Consider the following 24,779-nt stretch of genomic DNA (forward strand, 5'->3'; position numbering starts at 1 on the left):
ACGTCACTTTCATCTTTAGGGGAATACTAGGATACCAACATATTGCTTTGAAAACTAACAGAGGGAAAGAATTTTTTTTTAAAGTTGAGGATGAAGAGATAAGCAGAGGCTTTATATAACAGCCACACAATGTTATTGAATGATACCGTTAAAATGTTTGTAATAATGGGAAATATTCACTTTTTAATCTTAAGTGGAAAAAAGGGCACAAACTTGTATAATGGATATGACATGTATAATGTATACGTATATATGTATATGTTTGTGTGTATGCGCATATATATATGTATATATATATGAACACAGAGAAAATTTGGAGATGATTTTTATTTTCTTTATACGTTTTTCTTCGAATCTTTAACAATGAGCGTAGAATCCGGAAAAATACTTTTTTCTTTTGAAAGCCAGCAAGCAAGCACTACATCTTAGCGTAGATATTATGCCACTAAATAAATTTAAAACTTCTGTTGAGCTTTAATAGGTAGAAACAAATTCATGGGAAATAAAGAAGCCAAGGAATAAAAAGCAAGTTGACTACTTCTGCTTTGTAGTAGCCATTACAAACAATTTCAAAATCAGAGAGTCTTAGAACGCTAGTAGTACCTGGAGTGGTCCTTGAGCCTCTGTATCTAAAATCTGCATCTTGCAGAACAGGAAAAGGAGATCCAAGAAGATAAAATAACCCATCCAAGGTCACTAAGTTAGTTACTGGCAGACTGAATTCCAGGCCAGCATTTCTACTGATGTATCAGAATCCTCAATTTTTTCCAAATGTACCACATGCAAATTATTTCTAGGTTGGTACCAGCTTAATTAATATCATTGTCTCAAGGTTAATTGTTAAAGGAACACAGGCAATATAAACCTAATGTGATAACAGCTTATATATTCATGAGGTGCCAATTCACAAAAAACTTATTAACATCTCTAAATGCAGAACAAAGTTAGGAAATGAGTGAAAATAATCTAATTTACACATTACTGTGAACACCAAATCTTTACCAGCTCAAAATAAAACTGTACTCATCCTACACCTCCCCAATCTGAACTTACAATCCAAAGAAACACTTCAGTGTTATATATTTTAATAAATTCCTTGTTTTATCCTAAGAGGCAGTTATTAGTTTAGAAGAAACAAACGTGCTGAATCTTCAAACAATGTTAACTATATACAGGAATGCTGATTCATGTGGGTTCTCAAATTTAAATGTGCCTCAGGCACCAGCTTACATACTAGAAGATAAATGTGGCAATCATTTTTAGCATTCAGAAAGAGGAGTTAAAATTCATGGCCTTTTTTGAAAAGATAAACTTTAATATCAATGTACTGCTCACACTCAGGAAATATAATACATATTTTCAGCTAGATCTAAAAATATGATCCCCAAATAAATCTTTGGCTCTTCAATCAAGTATTAAAGAAATGCTGAGGCCACTTACTCTGTGTACTGCCTTCCTGCCTCCTCTCTGACCACCATGATTTGAGTAATTCCACCACAGTTAACTTCGAAACAGGTAAGTCCCATGTCCTGTAATTTGCACTTGAGTCTACATAGCACAGCATCTCAAAAAGATCTTTTACTGACCAAAAGTTATCTATTATGACTCTAGGGATTATTTCTACCACAAAATACAATGATGAACCACAAAGAAGGCTGAGAGTATGTTTCAAATTCAAAGGCTTTAGTGAGATTAGAAACGACCCTTTATCCAATACCAGTCATGAACAATGATAAAATAGACTCCAATGAGAGAAAATTAAAAGCAAGAGACCTCAGGTCCCCAATTCTGTATGTATTTTCTGGCTAACTTGGACTGAAGGGATGTACTTGTTGAAGTTAATCTAGTTTGTACCCCTAATCCTACCTTGCTTAAACTCTAAATTTATCACAGTGCTCTCTGCAATCTGGCATTCCTTTCTCTCTGTTTGTCTACTGTCCATTCCATCCTTTAGGACATAGAATGCTTAGAAGGTAGATGTTTCCAATGTTACACAGTGCTCCTTCATTATTCTTATAACAAGACATGGAAAAATATTTCCAAGCACCAGTCACTTACCAAAACATTTCCCTCTATACTGATATAAAATCCCCAATAACTAGAATAATAGGAATCTCTACTTTTAGTCCAGTGAATTTCCAAAAGCAGTGATTCTCATTTGGCGAGATCAGAATTTGCTGGAAAATCGTTTTAAACTATCTATGAGTGACAAACTACCTGTGCACTATATTCCCCCCAACTTTGTACTCTGTTTCCTTATTCCTTTCTCTGAGCATCCCTGTTTTAGAAATCTCAATTACTGATGAGTGTATGCGGAATATGTCAGGTGGCTATGACAGAACAAAGATTTAAAACAATCCTAAAGGAACCACATAACCAGGTGTCCATAGTTTCCAGACAGCTAAAAAATCCCATATGGACCAATTTACAGTTCCTTGGATCAGATGAGAAGGAAATACTGTTGGAATAAATTTAGTCTAGGACAGCTGTGAAAAAGAATTCCGTATCAACCATTAGAAAGACACATCTCAAAGACACAAGCATCCACTGAGTCCCCAAATTATAAATGATCTACTAATAAAAAAGCCCTCTTTTCCCCTACTTGTAATTTACCCCATGCTTCCGTCACACTCCAGCACCACAGTTTTAAGGAACCGTTTAAAACAATCAAAAAACCTTGAAGCTTCTAGGGAAACTGTGGCCTCTAAGACAGAGGCAGTAAGAAGTTACAAAAACCCAGGAAAAATGCTCAGGCTCCCTTTAAACCCCACAAAAATATTGACCTTTACTCTACTGAAATGTTACTTGAAAATCTACTTATTAGGTTGGGTTAACTGAAGTTGTCTTTTTTTTTCCATGCTTAAAATAATAGGTGCTAATACTCATTTTTATTACTTAAAATCTGAATAGTATATTCATATGGTTCAAAGAGTAAAAATAATATACAAGGCATATACCTTGAAGAGTATCATTACTACCCTGTTCCCAACTGTCGAGTTCCTATTGCATTTTTTAGTCTCTTATTGTTCCAGAGTTTCTTTATGCAAATTAAAAGATATTATTATCTTCCCTGGCCATCTTTGGTGGGGGTATTTGGGGCTGAGCTGAGAAGGACTCATGGGTGCAGGGTCAGGGGGTCTCCACGGGCTTTCTCCAAATGGCCACTATTCTCAGAGGGCACAAAATTGTACATCTGACCTAAACCATGAATCACATTCCCAGACCCAGGTTCCACCCTGGCTGGAACACTGATATCCCCACCTGGCCTGTGTGAAGGGGAAGGCTCAGTCCCTCCACGAGAACAGAAAGCCAATCCACCATTTCCTAGGAGATGGCTGGGTACAACAGGCTGATCCTACCTGCCAAGTGGAGCCACACCTAAGGACAAACCAAAGCCCAGAGACTGCTCCTCCCTTCCCGGTCTTTGTTTTAATCTTGGTGTATGGTATGCATATGTGTGTGTTTAAATTAATAGATTTTTATCTTTAGAACAGGTTGACAGAAAATTAAGCAGAGTGTGTACTACAAAGAGTTCCCATATATCCGGCTCTTTCCCTGTTCACAGTTTCCTCATTATTAACCTCTTCATTAATATGGTATATTTGCTACAACTGATGAGCCAACAGTGACACATTATCATTAACTAAAGACCACAGTTTACATTAGGGTTCACTCTGTGTGTGTACATTCTTTGGGTTTTGACAAATGTATAATGACATAACCACCATTACAGTAACATACTGAAGAGTTTCACTGCCCTAAAAAATTCCATGCCCAACTATTCAACCTTCCTACCTCCCTCCAAACCCCTGGCAACCACTGATCTTTTTACTTACTGTCTCTATAGTTTTACCTTTCCTAGGGTGTCCAATAGTTGGAATCATGTAATTATGTGGTTTTCTCAGACTTCTTTCACTAAGCAATGTGCATTTAAGGTTTAGCCATGCCTTTTTATGGCTTGAGAGCTCATTTATTTTTATTACTAATACTCTATTGTACAGACTGCCACAGTTTATTCTTTCACCTTTTGAAGGACATCTTAGTTGCTTCTAGTTTTTTGAAATTATAAGTAAAGGAGATACAAAATATTCATGTGCAGGTTTTTATGTGAATATAAGTTTTCTATTCATTTGGGTTAGTATACCTCAGAGCACGATTGCTGGGTCATACAGTAAGTCTATGATTAGCTTTGTGAGACAGCCAAATGTCTTCTAAAGTGACTGTGCCATTTTGCGCTCCCACCAGCATTGAATGAAGAGTTCATACTGCTATATATCCTAACATTTGGTTTTGTCAGTGTTTTGGATTTTGCCATTTTAGGAATTTAGTGGTATCTCGTTTTTGTTTTAATTTGCAATTCCTTAATGACATATGATGTTGGACATCTTTTCATGTGCTTATTTGCCACCTGTATATCTACTTTGGTGGGGTGTCTGTTCTATTCTTTTGCCCAATTTTTAATTGTATTATTTGCTTTCTTGAGTTTTAAGAGTTCTTTGTATGTTTTGGACATACGCTGTTTGTCAGATGTGTTCTGCAAATATTTTCTCCTAGTCTGTAGCTTATCTTTTCATTCTCTTAATGTCCTTCACAGAACAAAAGTTTTTAAGCTTTCATGGATATTTTTGGTTCTATCTAAAAAGTCATCACCAGACCCAAGGTCATCTTGGTTTTCTCCTGTTACCTTTTGTAAGTTTTACATCTTACATTTAGGTCTGTAATCCATTTTAGGTTTGTTTTTTTTTATTAAAGGTATAAAATCTGTGTCTAAAATTATTTTTTGCTTGTGGATGTCTAGCTATTCCAGCACCATTTGTTGAAAAGATTATTCTTCCTCCACTGAATTGCTTTTGTTCCTTTGTCAAAGATCAGTTGACTATACTTGTATGGGTGTATTTCTGGGCTCTCTATTCCATTCTATTTATCCATCTGTCTATTGCTTTGCCAATGTCACACTATCTTAATTTTTATAGCTTAATAGTAAGTCTTGAAGGGGCGCCTGGGAGGCTCAGTTGGTTAAGCATCTGCCTTCAGCTCCGGTGGTGATCCCAGGGTCCTGGGATGGAGCCCCGCGTGGGGCTCCTTGATGCTCAGCAGGGATTCTGCTTCTCCCTACCCCTCTGCCTGCCGCTCCCTCTGCTTGTGCGTGCGCTGTCAAATAAATAAATACAATCTTTAAAAAAAATAGTAAGTCTTGAAGTTGGGTAGTGTCAGTGCTTTGATTTCCTTTTCCTCATTATTGTGTTGGCTATTCAAAGTTTTTTGCCTTTCCATATAGGCTCATTTAGTCAATACCTACAAAATAACTTTCTGGGATTTTGTTTGGGGTTGTGTTGAATCTACAGATCAAGTTGGGAAGAACTAATACCTTAACAATATTGATTCTTCCCACTCATAAACATGGAACGCCTCTCCATTTATTTAAATCTTCTTTCTCTTATCAGAGTTTCACAGTTTTTCTCATATAGATCTGGTATATGTTTTGTTAGATTTATACTTCAGTGCCTCATTTTTGGGTATGCCAATATAAACAGTATATTGGTTTTTTAATTTCAAATTTCAATTGTTCCTTGCTGATATAAAGTAATTGATTTTTATATATTAATTTTGGATCCTGTGACTGTGGTATAATCATTTATGAGTTACAAGAATTTGTCAATTTTTTGGGATTTTCTACATAGATAATCAGAACATCTGGGAATAAAGACAGTCATATTTCTTCTTTCCCAATTTGTATGCCTTCTGTTTTCTTGTCTTACTGCATTAACTAGGTTTCCCAGTACACTGTAGAATAGGAATGGTTAGAGGGGACAGCTTTGTCTTGTTCCTGATCTTAGGGAGTAAGCATCTTGTTTCTCGTCAAGTATGGTATTAACTGTAGGGTTTCTGCAGATGTTCTTTATCAAACTGAGGAAGCGCCCCCTTATTCCTAGTTTGTGGTGAGCTCGTGAACAGGTACTGGATTTTGTCAAATGCTTTTTCTGCATCCACAGACATGATCATAGGATTTTTCTTCATTAGCCTGTTGACGTGATGGATTACAATAACTGCTGAATGTTGCACCAGCCTTTCATACCCGGAATAAATCCCACTTGTCTGTGGTATATAATTCTTTTTATACATCATTGGGTTCAATTTGCTAATATCTTGTTGAGGAGTTTTCCATCTATGTTCATGAGTTACATTGGTCTGTAATGTCTTTTTTATGTATCAACAGGCTGACAAATCTCAGAGCCATCAGTTACACGTAAGTGGTAATCAGTTTAATCAGATTATTGCTCTTCTGAAACCTAAACAACTGCGATGAGGCAAAGACAATACTGCGCAGAGGGAAAACATGAAACACTCAGCAATCAAGGCAGGCATCAGCCAGCCGTAGCAGCTCAAAGCATGAAAAGCTGTAGTTTATATATTTTCCTTAGTTTTGAAGTTGTGAATCAGAGGAGGGAGAAGGAAGGAATCAGTCCAAGAAGATGAGGGATAAAATATCTGAGTGCCTGAAAGAAACTATTTTCTTTAATAGGTTTTGTGAGATACAACAGCCTTGTCTGACTTTTAACTTAAAAATAATGGGGGTCTAAGCCCCCGGTTCCTCACTTAGACACTGTCTTCTGGGTCAGGATGGTAAGGCTCTGAAGCACAAAAACTTTTCTCTACCCAGATCTGCTCCCTCCCCTTATTTAACAATTTGGTAATTTCAAACCCAAGAATTTTTTTTAACCACAGAAAACCATCTTCACATTTTTGCCAACTCTAAATTATACCACTATTTACTTAATAAGTTCCATAAAGTTAAAAGTTATTAAAATTAATTTTAAAAGGAAAATTTTATATCTCTATCATTCATCTTAACAAATACAGATGCTACACACTACCATACACTAAAAACGTAACTCCTAAAACTAAAAATGTTTACCCCTCTACCACCTAAAGTCATCTACTGTGCAACTTTAGTGGTAAATGTGCCCCATACTCTGAGAAATACTCATCAAATCCAGTCTTCTCCTTCATTTTATAAGTAATGAAACAGGACCAGAAAGTAAAGTGAGCTATTTAAGTGAGCTAATCAGGAGCTGAGCTGGAGCCAACCCTTTCTCTCTTTCCTCCACGAACAAAAACCAACTCTTCACCCACCTATACTACTTGCCACTACATCAACTTTAAAAAAAAAAAAAAAAAAAAAGGAAGAGGCTATCTTATTTATTAACTTTTCAGTCAGCTTTCTCCAAATTGCCTTTTTTCCTTTTTGGCAGGCTATCTAACTGGCTCAAAACTGAACTTCTGCTGAAATAAAGCTGACCTGGCTAGGGGACAGGGACAGGAACACCAAAGGACAGCAGCCAGCTGTCCTGTGCCTGAAAGGGAAGAGGGCTTTACCTGAGGGTTCAGGATGTTTGAAAAAAGAACTGAAAAGTCATGGGAAGCACCCCCTCCCCACTCAAGGGACAGCTCAGCTGCCTGGAACCTGTGATGTCCTCTGCTATTGCCGCCATACAGCTGATGACATTCAGACAGTGCTCAGAATGGTACTCTCAGAGCGTTCCCCAAATTAACAAGCAATTTTAAAAAAGAAAATAAGGTGTGTTAAGTGGGTTTTTATGAATGGTATTCTGAGCTTAATGATGACCAAAAACAGAGAAATAATTTACATGTAGAAGTATAAAAAAAATTTTTTTTAGAGGAAGTGAACAGAAACAAAGGCAAGGAAAGCTGTCCAGTTTGAAATGTGCTAAACTTTAAGAAAGGAAGTTTCAAAAAGTTTACAAAAAGAGAAAAAGTTAGTATATTCTGATAGCCACAGTCTCTGGAAAAAACTGCACTGGAGAACAAAATAGTTGCAATATCTGAAAAAAAATAGTGGTTTCAGGTAGCCACCAACAAAAAGGAAAAAGAACAGATAAAGTGGAAATACACAGAAGTAGGACAAAAACCTGCCCATAAATGTGCCCTTTTTTCTTCCATTCCTCTCTATCCACTCAGATCCTTTTAGGTCCAGCTCACCCCTCCTCCACAAAGCCCCTTTCTCCTATCCTGACTTACACTGACTGCTCCTCTTCCGAACTCTACGTACTTGGCAATTATTCATGTGCTGCTTTTCCCCCTCCCAATTCAACTCTAGGTTCCGAGATAGCAGTGCTCATGTCAGACATACCTTGGTGTCTCCTGAATACCTATAAATAGTGCCTCCTGCAAGTAAATTAATAAATACGTGCTGAGTCAAAGAAGCCAACTAGAAGTCACTGTTCTTACAGGAAGGGGAGACTAGGGCAGGCATAAAGAACACAGAATCTGAGCATGCACCGTAAGCTGTACTATGCCCAAATCAATTCAAATCGAGTTACAAGTAGAATCAACAGGCGCAGTCACCTGAAATTGCAAAAACAGTACAGTACCTGCAAAAGACTTTCTATGGCATGAAAACCTCGAATTAAATTCAGAGCTCCACATAAAAGACTGAGGATAAATGCCACAATCCCTGACAGAGTCGCTGGTTCCAGTCGCTGGTGAGCTGGAAAATAAAAGAAATGGTTAGAAATGAACACCACTATCGCAGGTCAATATCTACACTTAATGTAAAATGAAATTCATTGCTCAATTTAAATGGGTCAAACACAGATTAATCTTCATAGAGTTATTTATTAACATATTAGTAATTAAATTTTTTTTTTTAAAGATTTTATTTATTTATTTGACAGAGATAGAGACAGCCAGCGAGAGAGGGAACACAAGCAGGGGGAGTGGGAGAGGAAGAAGCAGGCTCATAGCGGAAGAGCCTGATGTGGGACTCGATCCCATAATGCCAGGATCACGCCCTGAGCCGAAGGCAGATGCTTAACCGCTGTGCCACCCAGGCGCCCCTAAATATTTTTTTAAAATGCAAAATGTCTGACATGATAGCTTCACTGCCCTGAACTCAAGTTCAATTAACTTCTTTTTCCCTACATTTTTAATAGACATCTAACGTGCACCTGGGGTATATAGGCTAAGGAGTGTTCACATCTGGCAGTGAATCATGTAAAAAAAGAACCTTACTGCCTAAATAGGTCTACCATTTGCAAGGAGTTGCAAATATTTGCAAAGGTGACTTTGCCTGAAAGATCACTGCATAATTCCTACTTTTTCTGAAAATGCTTAGATAACATTTTTAAGGACAAACATAGCTTACTTTTTCTAAGCAAAACTCTCCCTTATTTGGGTTCCAGGGCTATACATACCATTGGCTGTAGGTGAAAGCTCCCATCTAATCACCAATCTGAACTTCACAATAGAATAGTCTTATAGCTATGAAGTTCCTGATCTCTGAAGACCACTTGAAGACCACTATATATGATAAAACAGTAGCTGAGGAAGTAAGTGACCACTTCAACTTCACAAATACATCCCCTTATCTGTCAGAGCTCCAGCAATGTAAGACATTTAGTCATACCACAGTTTCACTTTATCATTATCTTGGGCTTCATAGAATTAACAACTGAGTCTAAATGAAAATACAAAACTAAATACATAATCATCTAGACGTCAAAAAGGAGACAGAGGGAAAGGCAGGACAACAGAACTACAGTCAGATCATTTTATTTAAATCACTGAAGTGTAAAAGCCCTAACAATGAAGTTAATGAGGTGGAACATTAATATAAGGAAAGGCTTAAATCTTTGCAACTTATATTCAGCCATTACAGCAGAAAAGCTTCCCTAAACAGTACAGAGAAACACAAAACCCCGCGTATCACAAGAAAGTATTTGTTCCTCAAGTTCTGCAGAAGATGCTAAGATGGGAAACATTTTCTCGAGTTTTTTCTGTGCCCAAGCTGATTGCTGGGTCTCTCAATTTCCTTGAGATTTTAATATGAAAACAAAAAATTAAATATCTCTGTGAAGTATTAATACCAAGTTTTATATCAGTAGAGGAAAAAAAACTTCACAATCTAAAAATCTATCCAACTAGTCTACCAATTAGTCATGTTTTGTATCTCCTCTCCACACCCTCTCAGTAGTAAGGGAAAACTGGCCTCTAATAAAAAGAAATCCTTAATATGAGCCTCAAGCATAAAACTACCTGCCAACTAAACAGATTACATAAATCGTACTTCTGAAGTATACAAGTTTACCTTACCAAAAAAACCAAATAATATTCTGTATTATAACTAAAAAATCTTAGCTGTTTATGGTCAAGTAAAGTATGGCCATTCTTGAATGGGAAAATATTACCATTTTAATGTGTTGATAAGTGTCTAAGAAATAAATAATATGACTATATAAATTAAATATTAAGTTTCTAATGTTTATCTCTTGGCCTTAGAGCACTCTCTTTATAATTATAATATACCATTTGTTATTAAAATTATTTCAAAATGACCAGAAATATTTTTAAAAACATGAAAGCAAATGACAAGCCTCTTTTAACAAAGACAAGACATGTATTATGCTGAAGGACAGGCTGGAGCTGTGCCAAATCACTGTGGGAAAGAAATTCTGAAGTGGAGACCCACCCACTCCCACCCTATCTCTCCCCCTAGGACCTGTGGGAATGGTTACCAAAAGAAAACTCCCATCTGCATACAACATGAGGATGATACTCCCTAAGGACAATTTCTCATGTTAACAACTGAACAAGATATTTAATCACATTTTAATGTATTATATGATATCTGCTACTTTCTATTTCAGTACAACAAATTTTAGATTCATTGTAATCCACAAATGCTTACTTCACACTTCAATTTGGCACCGTGATAGGTACTATTAGGTATAGAGTGGATTTGGAATAATAACAAATGAGAAGCAATATAGAAAAAAAGTTACTGAATCCAAAACAGTATTACCTGGTCAGTTTTTGTTTTGTTTTGCTATTACTATCTTTCGCTACAATGCCTTTTCTTTAATTAGTCTCCTTGAGCCCAATAATGGCATTTTCGTGACAAAATTAAATTTTTTATGAACCAATAATTAATGAAGTTTAGAAAAGTTCCTAAAGAAGTAAATCTCTTGGAACCAAAGTGCTATTGCTTATAGGGAATTAATATATTTACTTAGCAAATACCTTTTAGCATGATTCTAAGATGTTGTGCTTTAGAAAATACAATAAATGATTTGCACAATCCGCCCTCAAGATACTTCTAGTCTTTTGAAGGGAAAAAAACAGATAAGCTTGTGAAAGTAATAAGCATTCTAAACTAAAAGAGTTAAGAAATTCTGAAGAGGAGGGGTGCTTGGGTGGCTCAGTTGGTTAAGTGTCTGTCTTGGGCTTCTTCGGCTCGGGTCATGATCCCAGTGTCCTGGGATCAAGCCCCGCATCCTGGGATCAAGCCCAGAATCGAGGTTCCCTCCTCAGCGGGTAATCTGCTTCCCCTTCCCCCACCCCCCCTGCTTGTGCTGTCAAATAAATATATCTTAAAAAGAAAAAAAAAAAAGAAAGAAAGAAATTCTGAAGAGGAAAGGTAACTAGGGGGAAGGTGGTGATACAGGAGTGGTAACAAAACCAGGGAAGATCTTTAAAAATGGTGCACAAATGGGAAAAACTGCATTTCTGCAGAGAAAAGAATATGAGCATGGAGGTGGAAATGAGACGCAATAGTGGCTGTTCTCAAGGTACCAGGCACAAGTGCTTTTATACATGATCTCATGTCACCCCTCCAAGAACCTACTGCAGTAGGCACTATAATCATCCTTATTTTTTTCAGATGAAACTAAGGTTTAGGGAGATTAAGTAATTTGCCCAAAGTAAGTAAATGAACTGGGATTTAAACCCAGGTAGCCTGACACTAGAACTCATGTCCTTAACCACTTTACCACTGGGCATTGTTACTGCTTTTATTTAGCTTAAAAGGATGTTTATGAAGAGTAGGAAGAAATAAGGTCAGAAAAGGGGGTTGAAGCAAATTAAGAGACAGTTGGAAATACTAGGCTAAAAATTATGAACAAGTTAGACAATGCGGAAACACTGAAGAGCAAGAGACCAATATAATTAACGCTATGCTTTTAAGGAATATTAATTTATCAATGGATTGTAAGGAGATTAAAAGAAGGAAGACAAATAATATTTTCTCAGTGCTTTCGTGGTAGGTACACTTTGTCCCACTTATCCTTCAAAATGTGGTACTTCATAAGGCAAGAAGACTAACTTCTTGGTGTCTGAATTTTTTCATCTGTCAGTGGAGGTTAAATAATTTGCTATGAGTCAGACATCTAGTAAGTGTCATCTTCACAATTAGCACTTGGGTCTACAAGACTGCAAAGCCCATGTTCTTTCTACAAGTCTTCCTTAAGGAGTCATTGCAAAAGACTGGCTGATATGAGGGCCTGAATTTGGACAGTGACAGCAGGAATGAAGAAGAAAGAGGTGAGTGATATTACAAGGGTTAAAACTCGTAGATGTGACAACTACTTAGATATGGGAAACAAAAGGGAAAAAAATTAAAGAAAATGTCAAGGTTTTAAAGTGTGGGTGATTGGAAAGTTAATGGTGCTACCAACAAAGCCACTGGAAGAAACTCAGGTTTGATCAGAATGGAGATATTTTATACATATCAAACTTGTAGTGATAACAAGGCATGTTTAATAAGCAACAGAAGAATGGAAGAGTAGCAGAGCTGTAGAAACAGATGAAGTTTATATCTGAAAGGAAGGGTTGGGATGAGATTACTAAGGGAAGAAGTAGGCCAAGGGCAAATCCTCGGCAAAGAGTACCTTTACAGAGAGGACAAGGAGTCAGGAAGACAGATTTAGGAGAACAAGAGGAGGAAAGAGCCTCAAAAGCCTAGGAAAGGGAGGCCTCCCGGAAGAAAGATATGGATAACAATGCCTGTGGACAGGCCAAAGACAGTCTGAATTCAAAACAAAAACAAAACAAAACAAAAATTAGGCTTATTGACTAAAAGATGGTTTTTTGACCCTTTATAAAACAGTTTCAGGAGCGTGAAGGCAAAATTCAGACTGTAAGAGGCCAAATAACTGTTGATGGTAAGACAGAGCAGCAGTAAGTGAATGCTACTGCCGTTAAAGAAAATCAGGATGACAGCCTGACAGATATACTAGGACTGAGAAATAATTCCTTTTCCCCTGTAATGCAGTGATGAAGGGAGATCTGAATACATTTATAGGTATAGTGAAAAAATTCAGTGAAGAGGAAATAGAAGAGTCAAGAGAAAGGGAAAATGATGAAAAAGAATACCGGAACAGTCATTAGGAAGATTCAAAATGATGGTACCATTTTTTTTTTTTTAAAGATTTGATTTATTTATTTGACAGAGAGAGAGACAGCCAGCGAGAGAGGGAACATAGGCAGGGGGAGTGGGAGAGGAAGAAGCAGGCTCCCCACAGAGGAGCCTGATGTGGGGCTCAATCCCAGGACTCCAGGATCACACCCTGAGCCAAAGGCAGACGCTTTACGACTGAGCCACCCAGGCGCCCCTGATGGTACCATTCTAACCTTCAAACGTCATTATACCACAGTGCCTGTGCTTTGAGCAAAAACGAAGTTCAGGAGGCACGGTCATTCAATGATGCCCCAAATATCTGGAGAAGCAGGTTTTAGAACATGCAGAGAAATTTCAGGTCAATTCCATTTAAATGAGCACAAATTATTACTAAATTATGACTGAGACTAATTGTATGGTATTAAAAACACACTGTTCTTTTCACCACGAGGCCCTTTCTTACATCATTACCTGTCAAAAGCCTGTATGTCCCTCAAGGCCCTAGGGCCTAAAAATGGTACTTCCTATTTATCTCTATCTCTTTTAGAACATGTATCACATTCTAACTTGTATTTTACTTATTGGCATGTGTGTGGGGGGAAGAGAGAGAGAGAAGAGAGAAAGAGATATTAGGAAATTTATTTGCCTTGTGGGGCAACTGCCGAATACAGTACCATTCTCGTCAACTGACAAACTGCCTAAAAAATTACACAAGAGGAAAAAAGACTAATTAATCTAGTGTTTATCCTAAAAATAAAGGTGTCAAAGAAACAGAAAAATGTATTGAATTTAGAGTTTTGTGAAGTTTTTTAAAATAAAAGAATATAAAATTAAAAAGATTAGCAACACTAAATGCTAGTGAGAACACAGAGCTACTGAAACTCTCATACACTGCTTGTAGAAATGTAAAATGGGGGGCGCCTGGGTGGCTCAGTCGTTAAGTGTCTGCCTTCGGCTCAGGGCGTGATCCCAGCGTTCTGGGATCGAGCCCCACATCAGCATCCTCTGCTGGGAGCCTACTTCTTCCTCTCCCACTCCCCCTGCTTGTGTTCCCTCTCTCACTGCCTGTCTCTCTCTGTCAAATAAATAAATAAAAACTTAAAAAAAAAAAAAGAAATGTAAAATGGCACAACTACTTTAGAAAACTGGCAATTTCTCAAAGAGTCAAACACGTACCTCACTTTTGATTTGGCAAATTCCACTGCTAATATTTACTCAAGAGAAATGAAAACATGTCAACAAAAGACAAATGTCTGCAGTAGCTTTTTAAACTAAAACTGGAAACAAGCTAATGTCCATCAGCAGAAGAACGGACAGACTGTGGCATGTTCACACAATGACTACTACTCAGCAATAAAAACGGCCAAACTACAAAGACCTACAACATATGACATTATACTAAAAGAAGCCGAACGCAAGAGTCACACTATATAATCTTGTTTATATAAAGTCATAGAACAAACAAAATTAAAAATAAGTAGAGTGTAAAAGATTAGAACAATGGTTGGAGGCGGGGCAGAGACTGGGAAGAGACAAGAAAGAACTTCCTGGGGAGATGGAAATATTCTATATCATGACAGGGGTATGTATTAGGTTTTTTTTCCTTATATTCTGTATTTTGATGCTTTGATATCTTAGGTGCCTTGCTGACTCTAGAGGATGGCCCTTCCCAGGGCTATCTAATTTCTAGAGATAGCAAACAACTCCCCTGCAAGAGTGCTTTTCAAAAGCAAACCCCCTAATCCAAAGCCCACACTTTATCTCCTCTATGGCGCTCTCACACTCAGGGCCACTATCCTCCCACCTGAATCACCCCAGAGTCAGGTATCAGACAACTAAGGATAGCCCTATATCCCAGAGCCTGCTGTAAGTACTCAAGCTAGCCAATCTAAACCTGCTTACCCTGCTTCTCCAGCTCCTTCCTAGGGAAAACACAATAAGGGCTCTTGCTCACATTTTCCTCCCACTCCTTTCCCTCCTGACCAACACCTGCACTTCCCCACATGGCCCTGGGTTGTGTAGCGTGCACCCTTCTCTTGGGATCTCAGTATAACAACCTTTTCAGTGGTAGCTGTCTCTTGATCTGTTGGCCTTGCCATACCTATAATAATAATAAAATCTATATTTTTTTAAAAAGAGTGGTTTATATAAATGTATCCATGTGTCTAAACCATATAGCAAAGATTTGTGCATTTTAATATATGCAAATTTCCTTTAAAAAAGAAAGAACCACAGGGGCGCCTGGGTGGCTTAGTTGATTAAGTGTCTGCCTTCGGCTCAGATCATGATCCCAGGATCCTGGGATCCTGAGCCCTGCATCAGGCTCCCTGCTCCATGGGGAGCCTGCTTCTCCCTCTCCTTCCCGTTTGTGCTCTATCTCGGTCTCTCAAATAAATAAAATCTTAAAAAATAAAAATAAAAAAGAACCACAAGTAAATTATCAAGTAGATGAGTGGCTAGTGGGTGGGGATACAGATGAAAGAAGAATGGCAAAATGTTTTTTGGTTTTTTTTAAGATTTTATTTATTTATGTGACAGAGAGAGAGGGAACACAAGCAGGGGGAGTGGGAGAGGGAGAAGCAGGCTTCCTGCTGAGCAGGGAGCCCGATGCTGGGCTCGATCCCAGAACGCTGGGATCATGACCTGAGCTGAAGGCAGACGCTTAACCGACTGAGCCACCCAGGCACCCCAAGAATGGCAAAATGTTGATATAGTTATTATAATTGGGTGACAGGTACATAAAAGTTCATTATACTACTGTTTACTCTGTTCCTTTTTAAAAGTTCTCCATGATAAAATGTTTTAAAAAGAAAACAAAAAGGGCAAAAGTAGGACGTAGTGTTTAACTTAACATATTGACCCCTATGATGGACAGCAGAACATTTGTAGACTTTAGAAAATTGTAGAAAAAATTCATGTTAGACTGTGGCGGGAGGGGTCAAAAGGTCAGGAAAAGTCAAGAAACCAAAAGTAAGATACTCTAACAGAAAAAAGGCCTGTAAAGTAATGTCTGTCAAGTAACTCTTACCAGATTCCAAAATAAAGTAAATAATTTTATTTAGGAAAACATACTTAAACTCAGAGACTATAGAATATTACCCAGGCTTCATCTGGATTAAAAGAAAATTTTATGTTAATATTAAAATAAGCTCTAATTGTGAATTATTTTAAAAACCTTTCTTTCTTAAAACTTCTTTCTCTATCTTTCTTAAAACTTCTTTCTCTTTCTTAAAACAATTATCAAATCCCAGATTTCCCCCCATTTTCCCAGTGTCTGCTGTCTGATGATCCAAGATACCACTGCAGACCACAGGTCAGAGTGGGGACTTGCTGAAGTCAAACAATACATGAACTTTCTAACAGAATTTTCTCTTGGTAGGTCAAGTTAGATGAACCCCTACCCCAAATTAAAGATTAATTTTCTAGATCCTGAGTGTGTACATTAATGGACGATAATTCTGGCAGCAACACTGACTGCCAGACCTATGGAATTAGAACTACGAGAGAAGGAAAGGCCAATGGAAGCCATGGAGCTTCCCCACCCAAACATCATCAAAATATTAATCCCTAAGGTAAATGCACAAATCAGTGTCACCATCCAAGGCTTATTAAAATATGCACAGATAGTGATTCCTACTACACATCCATTTAATTCTCCAACTTAAGGCTCCAAAATGAGAGTGTCTTAGAGGACGACAACAGATTACTGTGGGTTCCAACTACACATACTTTTCCAGATGCAGTCTCCACATGAAACAATCAATTAATTCCATGACATGTAGGTACTCATTTGCTAACACTTTCTTCTTTACCCTAATAAACAGAGAAAATCAGAAGCATTTTGCTTTTATCTGATAAAGATAGCAGTACATAGAGGCACCTGGGTGGCTCAGTTGGTTAAGCAGCCAACTCTTGATTTTGGCTCGTCATGATCTCTGGGTTGTGAGACTGAGCCCTACATCAGGCTCCACACTGAGCATGGACTCTGCTTGGGATTCTCTCTCCCTCTCCCCTCCCCCCAGCACTCACTCGAGCTCCCAAAAAAAAAAAGAGAGACAGAGAGACAGAGAGGGCAGTACATTTACTATATTGTCACAAGATTTTATCAACTCTAAGCCAGACATTAGTCTATAGCAGGGGTTGGCAAACTATGACCCACAGGCCAAATCCAACCCACAACCTATTTTTGTAAATAGAGCTTTACTGCAACACAGCCTTACCTATTCTTTTACACATTATCTATGGTTGTTTTTATACCATACCAGCAGAGTGAAGTAGTTGCAACAGAGACCATATAGCCTATAAAAGCTAAAATATTGCTATCTGGACATTTATAGAAAATGTTTGCTGACTCTTGGCCTACAAGGACCCAACACGTCATGGAACATTATAGTGATCCACTTTGTTGATAACCTCATGCTGACAGGATCTGGAGAACAGACAGTAGATACCTTGGGATGATACATGTATGCCAGTGTGGAAAATAATAACAAAATTATAGGAGCCTACACCTCAGTCAAGTTTCTGGTGGTTAATGGTCTAGAGTATACTGAATGTAAAGATCAAGTTGCACCTTGCAACCCATACCACTAAGAAAAGATATGCTGCTGAGTAGGCCTTTCTAGATTTCAAAAGCAACATTATAAGACTTGGGTATACTGATCCAACATGTTTACTGAATAGCAATGGCTGAAGAGGGCCAAAGCAACGGAAAGATCGAGACTGCATTACAGGACACTTTGCCACTCAGCCCTTACGGCTCACAGATCTAATGGTGTTCAAAATATCTGTGGAAGATAGAGATAATGTTCTGAGTCTGTAGCAAATTTGGAAAGAAGAATCATAAAAGAGGCTCCTGGGTTTTGATGCAATGACATGGTCCTTAGGCAAAAAGAAAAATGTTTTCATTTTAAGAACTAGTTCCTGGCTTGCTTGTTGGCCGTGGCAGAAACTAGTGGCCCTACCATGAAATATCAGGTATATACTATAAACCCTAAAGCACCCATAAAAACAAACAAATGAAATGAAGAGATATAAGTCAACCAAAAATAGAAAATGGATCAAAAAATAATTTAAAGGAAAGCAGAAAAAGAGAGAAAGGTGACTAAAAACAGATGGGATAAAAAGAAAACAAACAGCCATGATGGTAGGTCTAAACCCAACCATATCAGGGCACCTAACTGGCTAGTCAGTGAAACATGCGACTCTTGGGGTTGTGGTTTCAAGCCCCATGAGGAGGTGTCGAGATTACTTAAAAATAAAATCTTAAAAAAAAAAAAAAAAACCCAACCACATTAATAATCACATTAAATGTAAGTGGCCTAAACACCTAAATAAAAAGGCAGATATTGTCAAATTGGATTTTTTCCCAACAGACTCAACTAAGTAATACCTAAAAGCAACCATTCTAAGTAGACACAGAAAGGCTAAAAGAAAAAAGACAGAAAAAGATACACCATTCCAATACTACTTAAAGAAGTTAGAGTGGCTATATTAATAAAGTATATTGCAGAACTAAGAATATTACTAGGTATAAAGAAGGTCATTTCAAAGTGACAAAGAAGTCCATGCACCAAAGAACAATTCTAAATATTTAACAAGCTTTAAAATATATAAAATAAAAACTGACAGACCTAAAAGGAGAAAGATATAATTTCATAAATACAGTCAGTGTTCAACACCACTTTCTCAATAATTGAGAGTCGACAGAAAATCAGAAAGGATATGAAAGATTTGAACAATATCAACCAACTTGATCTAAATGACATCTATAGAACTCCACCCTACAATAATAGAATACACATTCTTTTCAACACAGAACACAGGAAAAATGGCTAAGATAGAACATACTCTGGGAGAGTAAAACAAGTCTCAATACATTTAAAAGGATTAGAATCATACAAAATCTGGCATCTGACTTCATGGAGTTAAGTAAGAAATCAGGAAATGAAAGATATCTGGAAAAATCTCTAAGTACTTAAAACTATATAACACATTTCTAAATAACTGATGGATCACAAAAGAAACCAAAACGGAAATTAAAAAGCATTTTAAACAGTATGAATGTGAAAATACAATATGTTAAAATTAATGTAGCTACAGCAATATTTAGAGGGAAATATATACTACTAAATGCCTATTTAAAAAGAAGATCTCAAATAAAAAATAACCTCCACCTTTTTTTTTAAATAACCTCAACTTCTGCCTTAAGAATCTAGAAAAAGAGCAAAGTTTAAGTGAGCAGAAAACAGCAAATAATAAAGATCGGATCATAAATCAATGAAATAAAAAACAAAAACAATAAAAAGTCAATGAAACCAAAAGCTGGTTCTTTAAGAAAATCAATAAAAACGCTAAGCTATAATAAAAATGATCGGAAGAAAAATGCAAAAGACAAAAATTTCCAATATCAGAAATGAGAATGGTTGTATCACTACAATTCTACAGATATCAAGGGGATAAAAGAATATTATGCCAAAAAATTCACTAACTTAGGCGAGATGAAGATATTCATTCAAAAAAACAAACTACTAAAACTCACTCAAGAAACAGATAACTTCTATGAGAAACAAACTGAGGGCCTCAGAGGGGAGGGGGGTGGGGGAATGGGATAGGCTGGTGATGGGTAGTAAGGAGGGCACGTATTGCATGGTGCACTGGGTGTTATACACAACTAATGACTCATCAAGCCTTACATCGGAAACCAGGGATGTACTGTATGGTGACTAACATAATATAATAAAAAATCATTAAAAAAAAAAAGAATAAAACCAATAGTAACATAAAAAAAAAAAAGAAACAGATAACTTGAACATCCATCAAAGAAATTGGTTTGTAGTTAAAAACCTTTCCTCAAAGAAAACCAGAGGCTCAAAAGGCTTCACCGTACTGAACAAAGAAGAAATAAAAATTCTACAGAAACATTTCCAAAAAACTGAAGAAAATGGAATATCTCCCAATTTATTCTTAGGCCAATGTTATCCTGATAGCGAAACCAGACAAAAACATTCAAAAAAGGAAAACTACAAACCAGTTACCACATGAAAACATACATATCCAAATAAAATTTCAACAAACTGAATCTCACAATATACAAAAAGGATATTATGACCAAAAGAAAAAGTAGCTCCAAACATTAAGCTTATCTCCATAGGCCTCCACCCTCTTCTGTACTCCAGTAAGTTTTAGTAATCTTGTTGGATATCCAAAGACTTCAGGAAGATTATATTTTAAATTAAATTCTGTATCATATTAGACCTACATATTCTTTTTTTTTTAGACCTATTCTATAGAATATATACATTCCATTCAGCTTTCCTACATGTATTTGGTGGAACTATTGGTCTGAACTGCCTACTCTGTCACTACTGGATGTAGAAGTCTTCAAAGTAATAACTCATTTATTACTGATTTTAAAAATTGAGATATAATCTGAATACAATAAAATTTGCCCTTTAAAACTATATAATTCAGGGGCGTCTGGGGGGGCGCAATTGGTTAAGCATCCGACTCTTGATTTCAGCTCAGGCCGTGATCTCAGGATTGTGAGATCAAGCCCCACATTGGGCTCTGTACTGAGCATGGAGCCTGCTTAAGATTCTCTCTCTACTCAACAATGAATCATGGAACGCTACATCAAAAACTAAGGATGGTGACTAACATAATAAAAAATTAAAAAAAAAAAAAAGATTCTCTCTCTCCTTCTCCCTCTGCCCTGCCCCTACTTGGAAGTGCACGGGTGCTCTCTCTAAAAATAAAAGTATGTAATTCACAAGTTTTTAGTATTTACAGAATTGTGCAATCATTATCTAATTCCACAATCTTCATCACCTCAGAAAGAAATCTCATAATCATTAATAGTCACTGCCTAGTTCCCTGTACCCCTCCAGCTCCCTGTACCCCTCCCTGTACCCCAACCATTAAGCTACTATCTGTCTCTATGGATTTGCCTATTCTGACATTTTGTATAAAGGAAACTATAAATATATGGCCTTTTGTATCTGGCTTCTCTCATTTTGCATAATGTTTTTAAGATTCATCCATGTTGTATCATGCATCAATACTTCATTTCTTTTTTACTCCTTAATATTCTGTTTGCATGCATACACCATATTTTGTTTATTCATTCATCAGATAATGGACGTTTGGGTTATTTCAACTTTTTGGCTTCTATGAATAATAGTGCTATAAATATTCATATACACATTTTTATTTCAGACTTATATTTTCAACTCTCTGCGGTATGTACCCAGGAGTAGAATTGTGAGGTCATGTGGTAACTCTATATTTACCTTTTTGAGGAACTTCCAAAGTATTTTCCAAAGCAATCCACCATTTTGCAACCCTACCAACATTACAGGAGGGTTCCAATTTCTCCATATCCTTGCTAATCCTTGCTACTATGTTTTAAAACTAAAGCCATCCTAGTGGGTGTGAAGTGGTATCTCCTTATCATTTTGCTTTCTATTTCACTATGACTAATAATGTGGAACATCTTTTCATGTGTTAATTAGCCAGTTGCACATTTTCTTTGTTCAAGTATATATTCAAATCCTGTTCTCATTTTAAAATTGGATTATTATCTCTTTATTGTTATTGTTGTGTTACTTATATATTCTGGACACAACTCTCTTAGCAAATATATGATTTGTCTGTGGATTATCTCCAATTTATTGATAGTGTCTGTAGAAGAATAAAATTTTTAACTTTGGGGGCATCTGGGTGGCTCAGTCAGTTAAGCGTTAAGCATCTTCATGTCAACTCAGTTCTTGATCTCAGGGTTATGATTTCAAGCCCTGCATTGGGCAGCTCCACACTGACCATGAAGCCTACTTAAAAAAAACTTTTAAAACTTTGATGAAGCCCACCTTTTTTCTTTTTTCACTGTGCTTTTGGCATCAAATCTAAAAAACCACTGCCCATTACAAAGTCCCAAAGATTTACATCTATGGTTTCTTCTAAGAGTTGTATAGATTTAGTGGTTAAATTTAGGTCTTTGATCCATTTTTAGTTTTTAAAAATTTTATGAGGTAGGGGTCCAACTTCATTCTTTTGCATGTGGACATCCACTTGCCCCAGCATCATTTGTTGAAAAGTCTATTCTTTCACCACTGTCTTGGCATCCCTATTAAAAATTAATTGACTGTAAAGTAAGGGTTCATGTCTGTTTGGAAGTGTTAATCCTCCAATTTTATTCAAGATTATTTTGACTATTTTTGGTCCCTTGTATTTCCAAATGAATTTTAGGATCAGCTTGTCAATTTCTGCCGAAAAGAGAGCTAAAATTTTCATAGAGATTTTACTGATTCTACATATCAACTGGAGAAGTACAGCCAGTATTAACAATATTGTCTTCTAATCTATGAACATGGGACCACTTTCCACTAACTTAGGTTTTTTAAAATTTCTGTATTTTGTAGTTTTCATTGTAAGAAATTTTCTTTCTTTTAAATTGCAAACAATACAAAGTATAATCTGTTTTGTTTCAGCCAGTAGTTGCTAGGATTTTCTTAATTTCATTTTCAGATTGTTCATTACTAGTATGTAGAACATAACTGATTTTCGTATATTGATCTTGTATCCCGCAACCTTGCTAAAGTCATTGATTTTAATAGTTTTTTTAGTGGAATCTTTAGGATTTTCTATATTCAGTATCGTATCATATATGAAATTATTTTATTTCTCCCTTTGCAATCAGATGCTTTTTTTTTTTCCTCTTCCTTGCTTAACTGCCCTGTCTAGAATCTCAAATACTATGTTGAATAGAACTAGTGAGGGGCACCTGGGTGGTGCCAGTCAGTTAAGCATCTAATTCTTGGTTTCAGTTTGGGTCTGACCTCGGAGTCGTGAGATCAAGCCCAATTTCGGGCTTCACACTCAGCATGGAGTCTGCTTGAGTTTCTTTCTCCCTTTGCCCCCCACTAACACTCACTTACACTCTCTCAAATAAATAAATCTTAAAAGAAAAAAAAAAAAAAAGAACTACCAAGAGCAGACATCCTTGTCTTGTTCCCCGTCTTAGGAGAAAGCATCAGTCTTTCACCATTACATCTGAGTTTAGCTGTGGGTTTTTTGCAGATGCCTTTTATCAGGTTGAACAAGTTTTTTCTATTCCTAGTTTGTTGAGTATTTTTAATAATGAAAGACTGTTACTTTTTATTTTTATTTTTTTTTAAGATTTTATTTATTTATTTGACAGAGATAGCCAGTGAGAGAGGGAACACAAGCAGGGGGAGTGGGAGAGGAAGAAGCAGGCTCACAGCAGAGGAGCCTGATGTGGGGCTCGATCCCACAACGCAGGCATCACGCCCTGAGCCGAAGGCAAACGCCCAACCGTTGTGCCACCCAGGCACCCCTAGACTGTTACTTTTTAAAATGCTTTTTCTTCATTTACTGAGATGACCATATGATTTTGTTTTTTATTCTATTGATATTATGTATATTTATTGATTTTCAGATATTAAACCAACCCTACATTGCTAGATTAATCCCACTTGGTCATGGTATATAGTAATTTTTATGTGGCTGGATTTGGTTTGCTGGAATTTTTTGGAGGACTTCTGTCCATATTTATAAGAGATATTATTAATCTCTAGTTTTCTTGTGATGTCTTTATCTAGTTTTGGATTAGGATAATACCGGCCTTAAAGAATGGGTTGAAAAGTGTTCCCTCTCTTCTGTTTTTTTTGGAATAGTTTCTAAAGAATTGCTTAATTCTTAAATTGGTAAAATTCTCCAGTGAAGCCATTTCAACCTAGGGTTTTGTCAGTGGTTCCTTTTCCTTTTCTCCCTTTCTTTCTTTTTTAAATATTTCCTTTCTGGAATTTTATTTTTTATTTTTTTAAGATTTTTTTTTTTTTTTTAATTTGACAGAGAGAGAGTGTGTGTACACACAAGCAGGGGGAGCAGCAGAGGTAGAGGTAGAAGCAGGCTCCCTCTGAGCAGGGAGCCTGATGTGGGGCTTGATCCCAGGACCCCGGATCATGACCTGAGCCAAAGGCACACACTTAAATGACTGAGCCACCCAGGCGCCCCAGTAGTTTCTTATTAGTAATTAAACCCTATTCTTGGATACAGTTTATTCAGATTATTTATTTCTTCTTGAGTCAGTTTTAGTAGTTTGTGTATTTCTAAGAATATGCCCGTTTCATGAAAGTTGTCTGATCCACTGGCATACAATTGTTCACAGTGTTCCTTTAAAATCCTTTATTTTGTAAGATCAGTAGAAATGTCCTTTCATTTCTGATTCTAGTAATTTCTTTTTTCTTGGTCAATCTAGCTAAAGGCTTGTTAATTTTATCTTTTCAAAGAACTAGTCTTTGGTTTTATTGATTTTTCTCTATTCTTCTATTTTCTATTTCGTTTTCATTTCTGCCCTAATCTTAATTATTTCCTTCCTCCCCTTTATTTGCTTTTTTTCCTAGTATCTTTAGGCAGATGGTTAAAGTATTCATTTGAGATCTTCCTTTTAAAAAAAATATAGGTATTTATAGCAATAAAATTTCCTCTAAGTACAACTTTAGCTACATTTCAGATTTTGTTATACGGTGTCTTCATCTTCATTCATCTCCAATTATAAATTCCC

At 36.7% G+C, this 24,779-nt stretch overlaps 1 protein-coding gene across 4 annotated transcripts in view; it reads right to left on the reverse strand.

Moving 5' to 3' along the window:
* The window catches only part of SEC22A (SEC22 homolog A, vesicle trafficking protein), a 64,803-nt gene that overhangs the window by 15,439 nt on the left and 24,585 nt on the right, over window positions 1–24,779 (reverse strand). For all 4 annotated transcript variants that reach the window (XM_048215230.2, XM_026494952.4, XM_048215229.2 and 1 more), the window contains one exon: window positions 8,394–8,509. In XM_048215230.2, the coding sequence (XP_048071187.1) occupies window positions 8,394–8,509 (116 nt within the window). The remainder of the gene's footprint in view (window positions 1–8,393; window positions 8,510–24,779) is intronic.

This window comes from Ursus arctos, unplaced genomic scaffold, assembly GCF_023065955.2.
Source record: "Ursus arctos isolate Adak ecotype North America unplaced genomic scaffold, UrsArc2.0 scaffold_4, whole genome shotgun sequence".
Lineage (NCBI taxonomy): Eukaryota > Metazoa > Chordata > Mammalia > Carnivora > Ursidae > Ursus > Ursus arctos.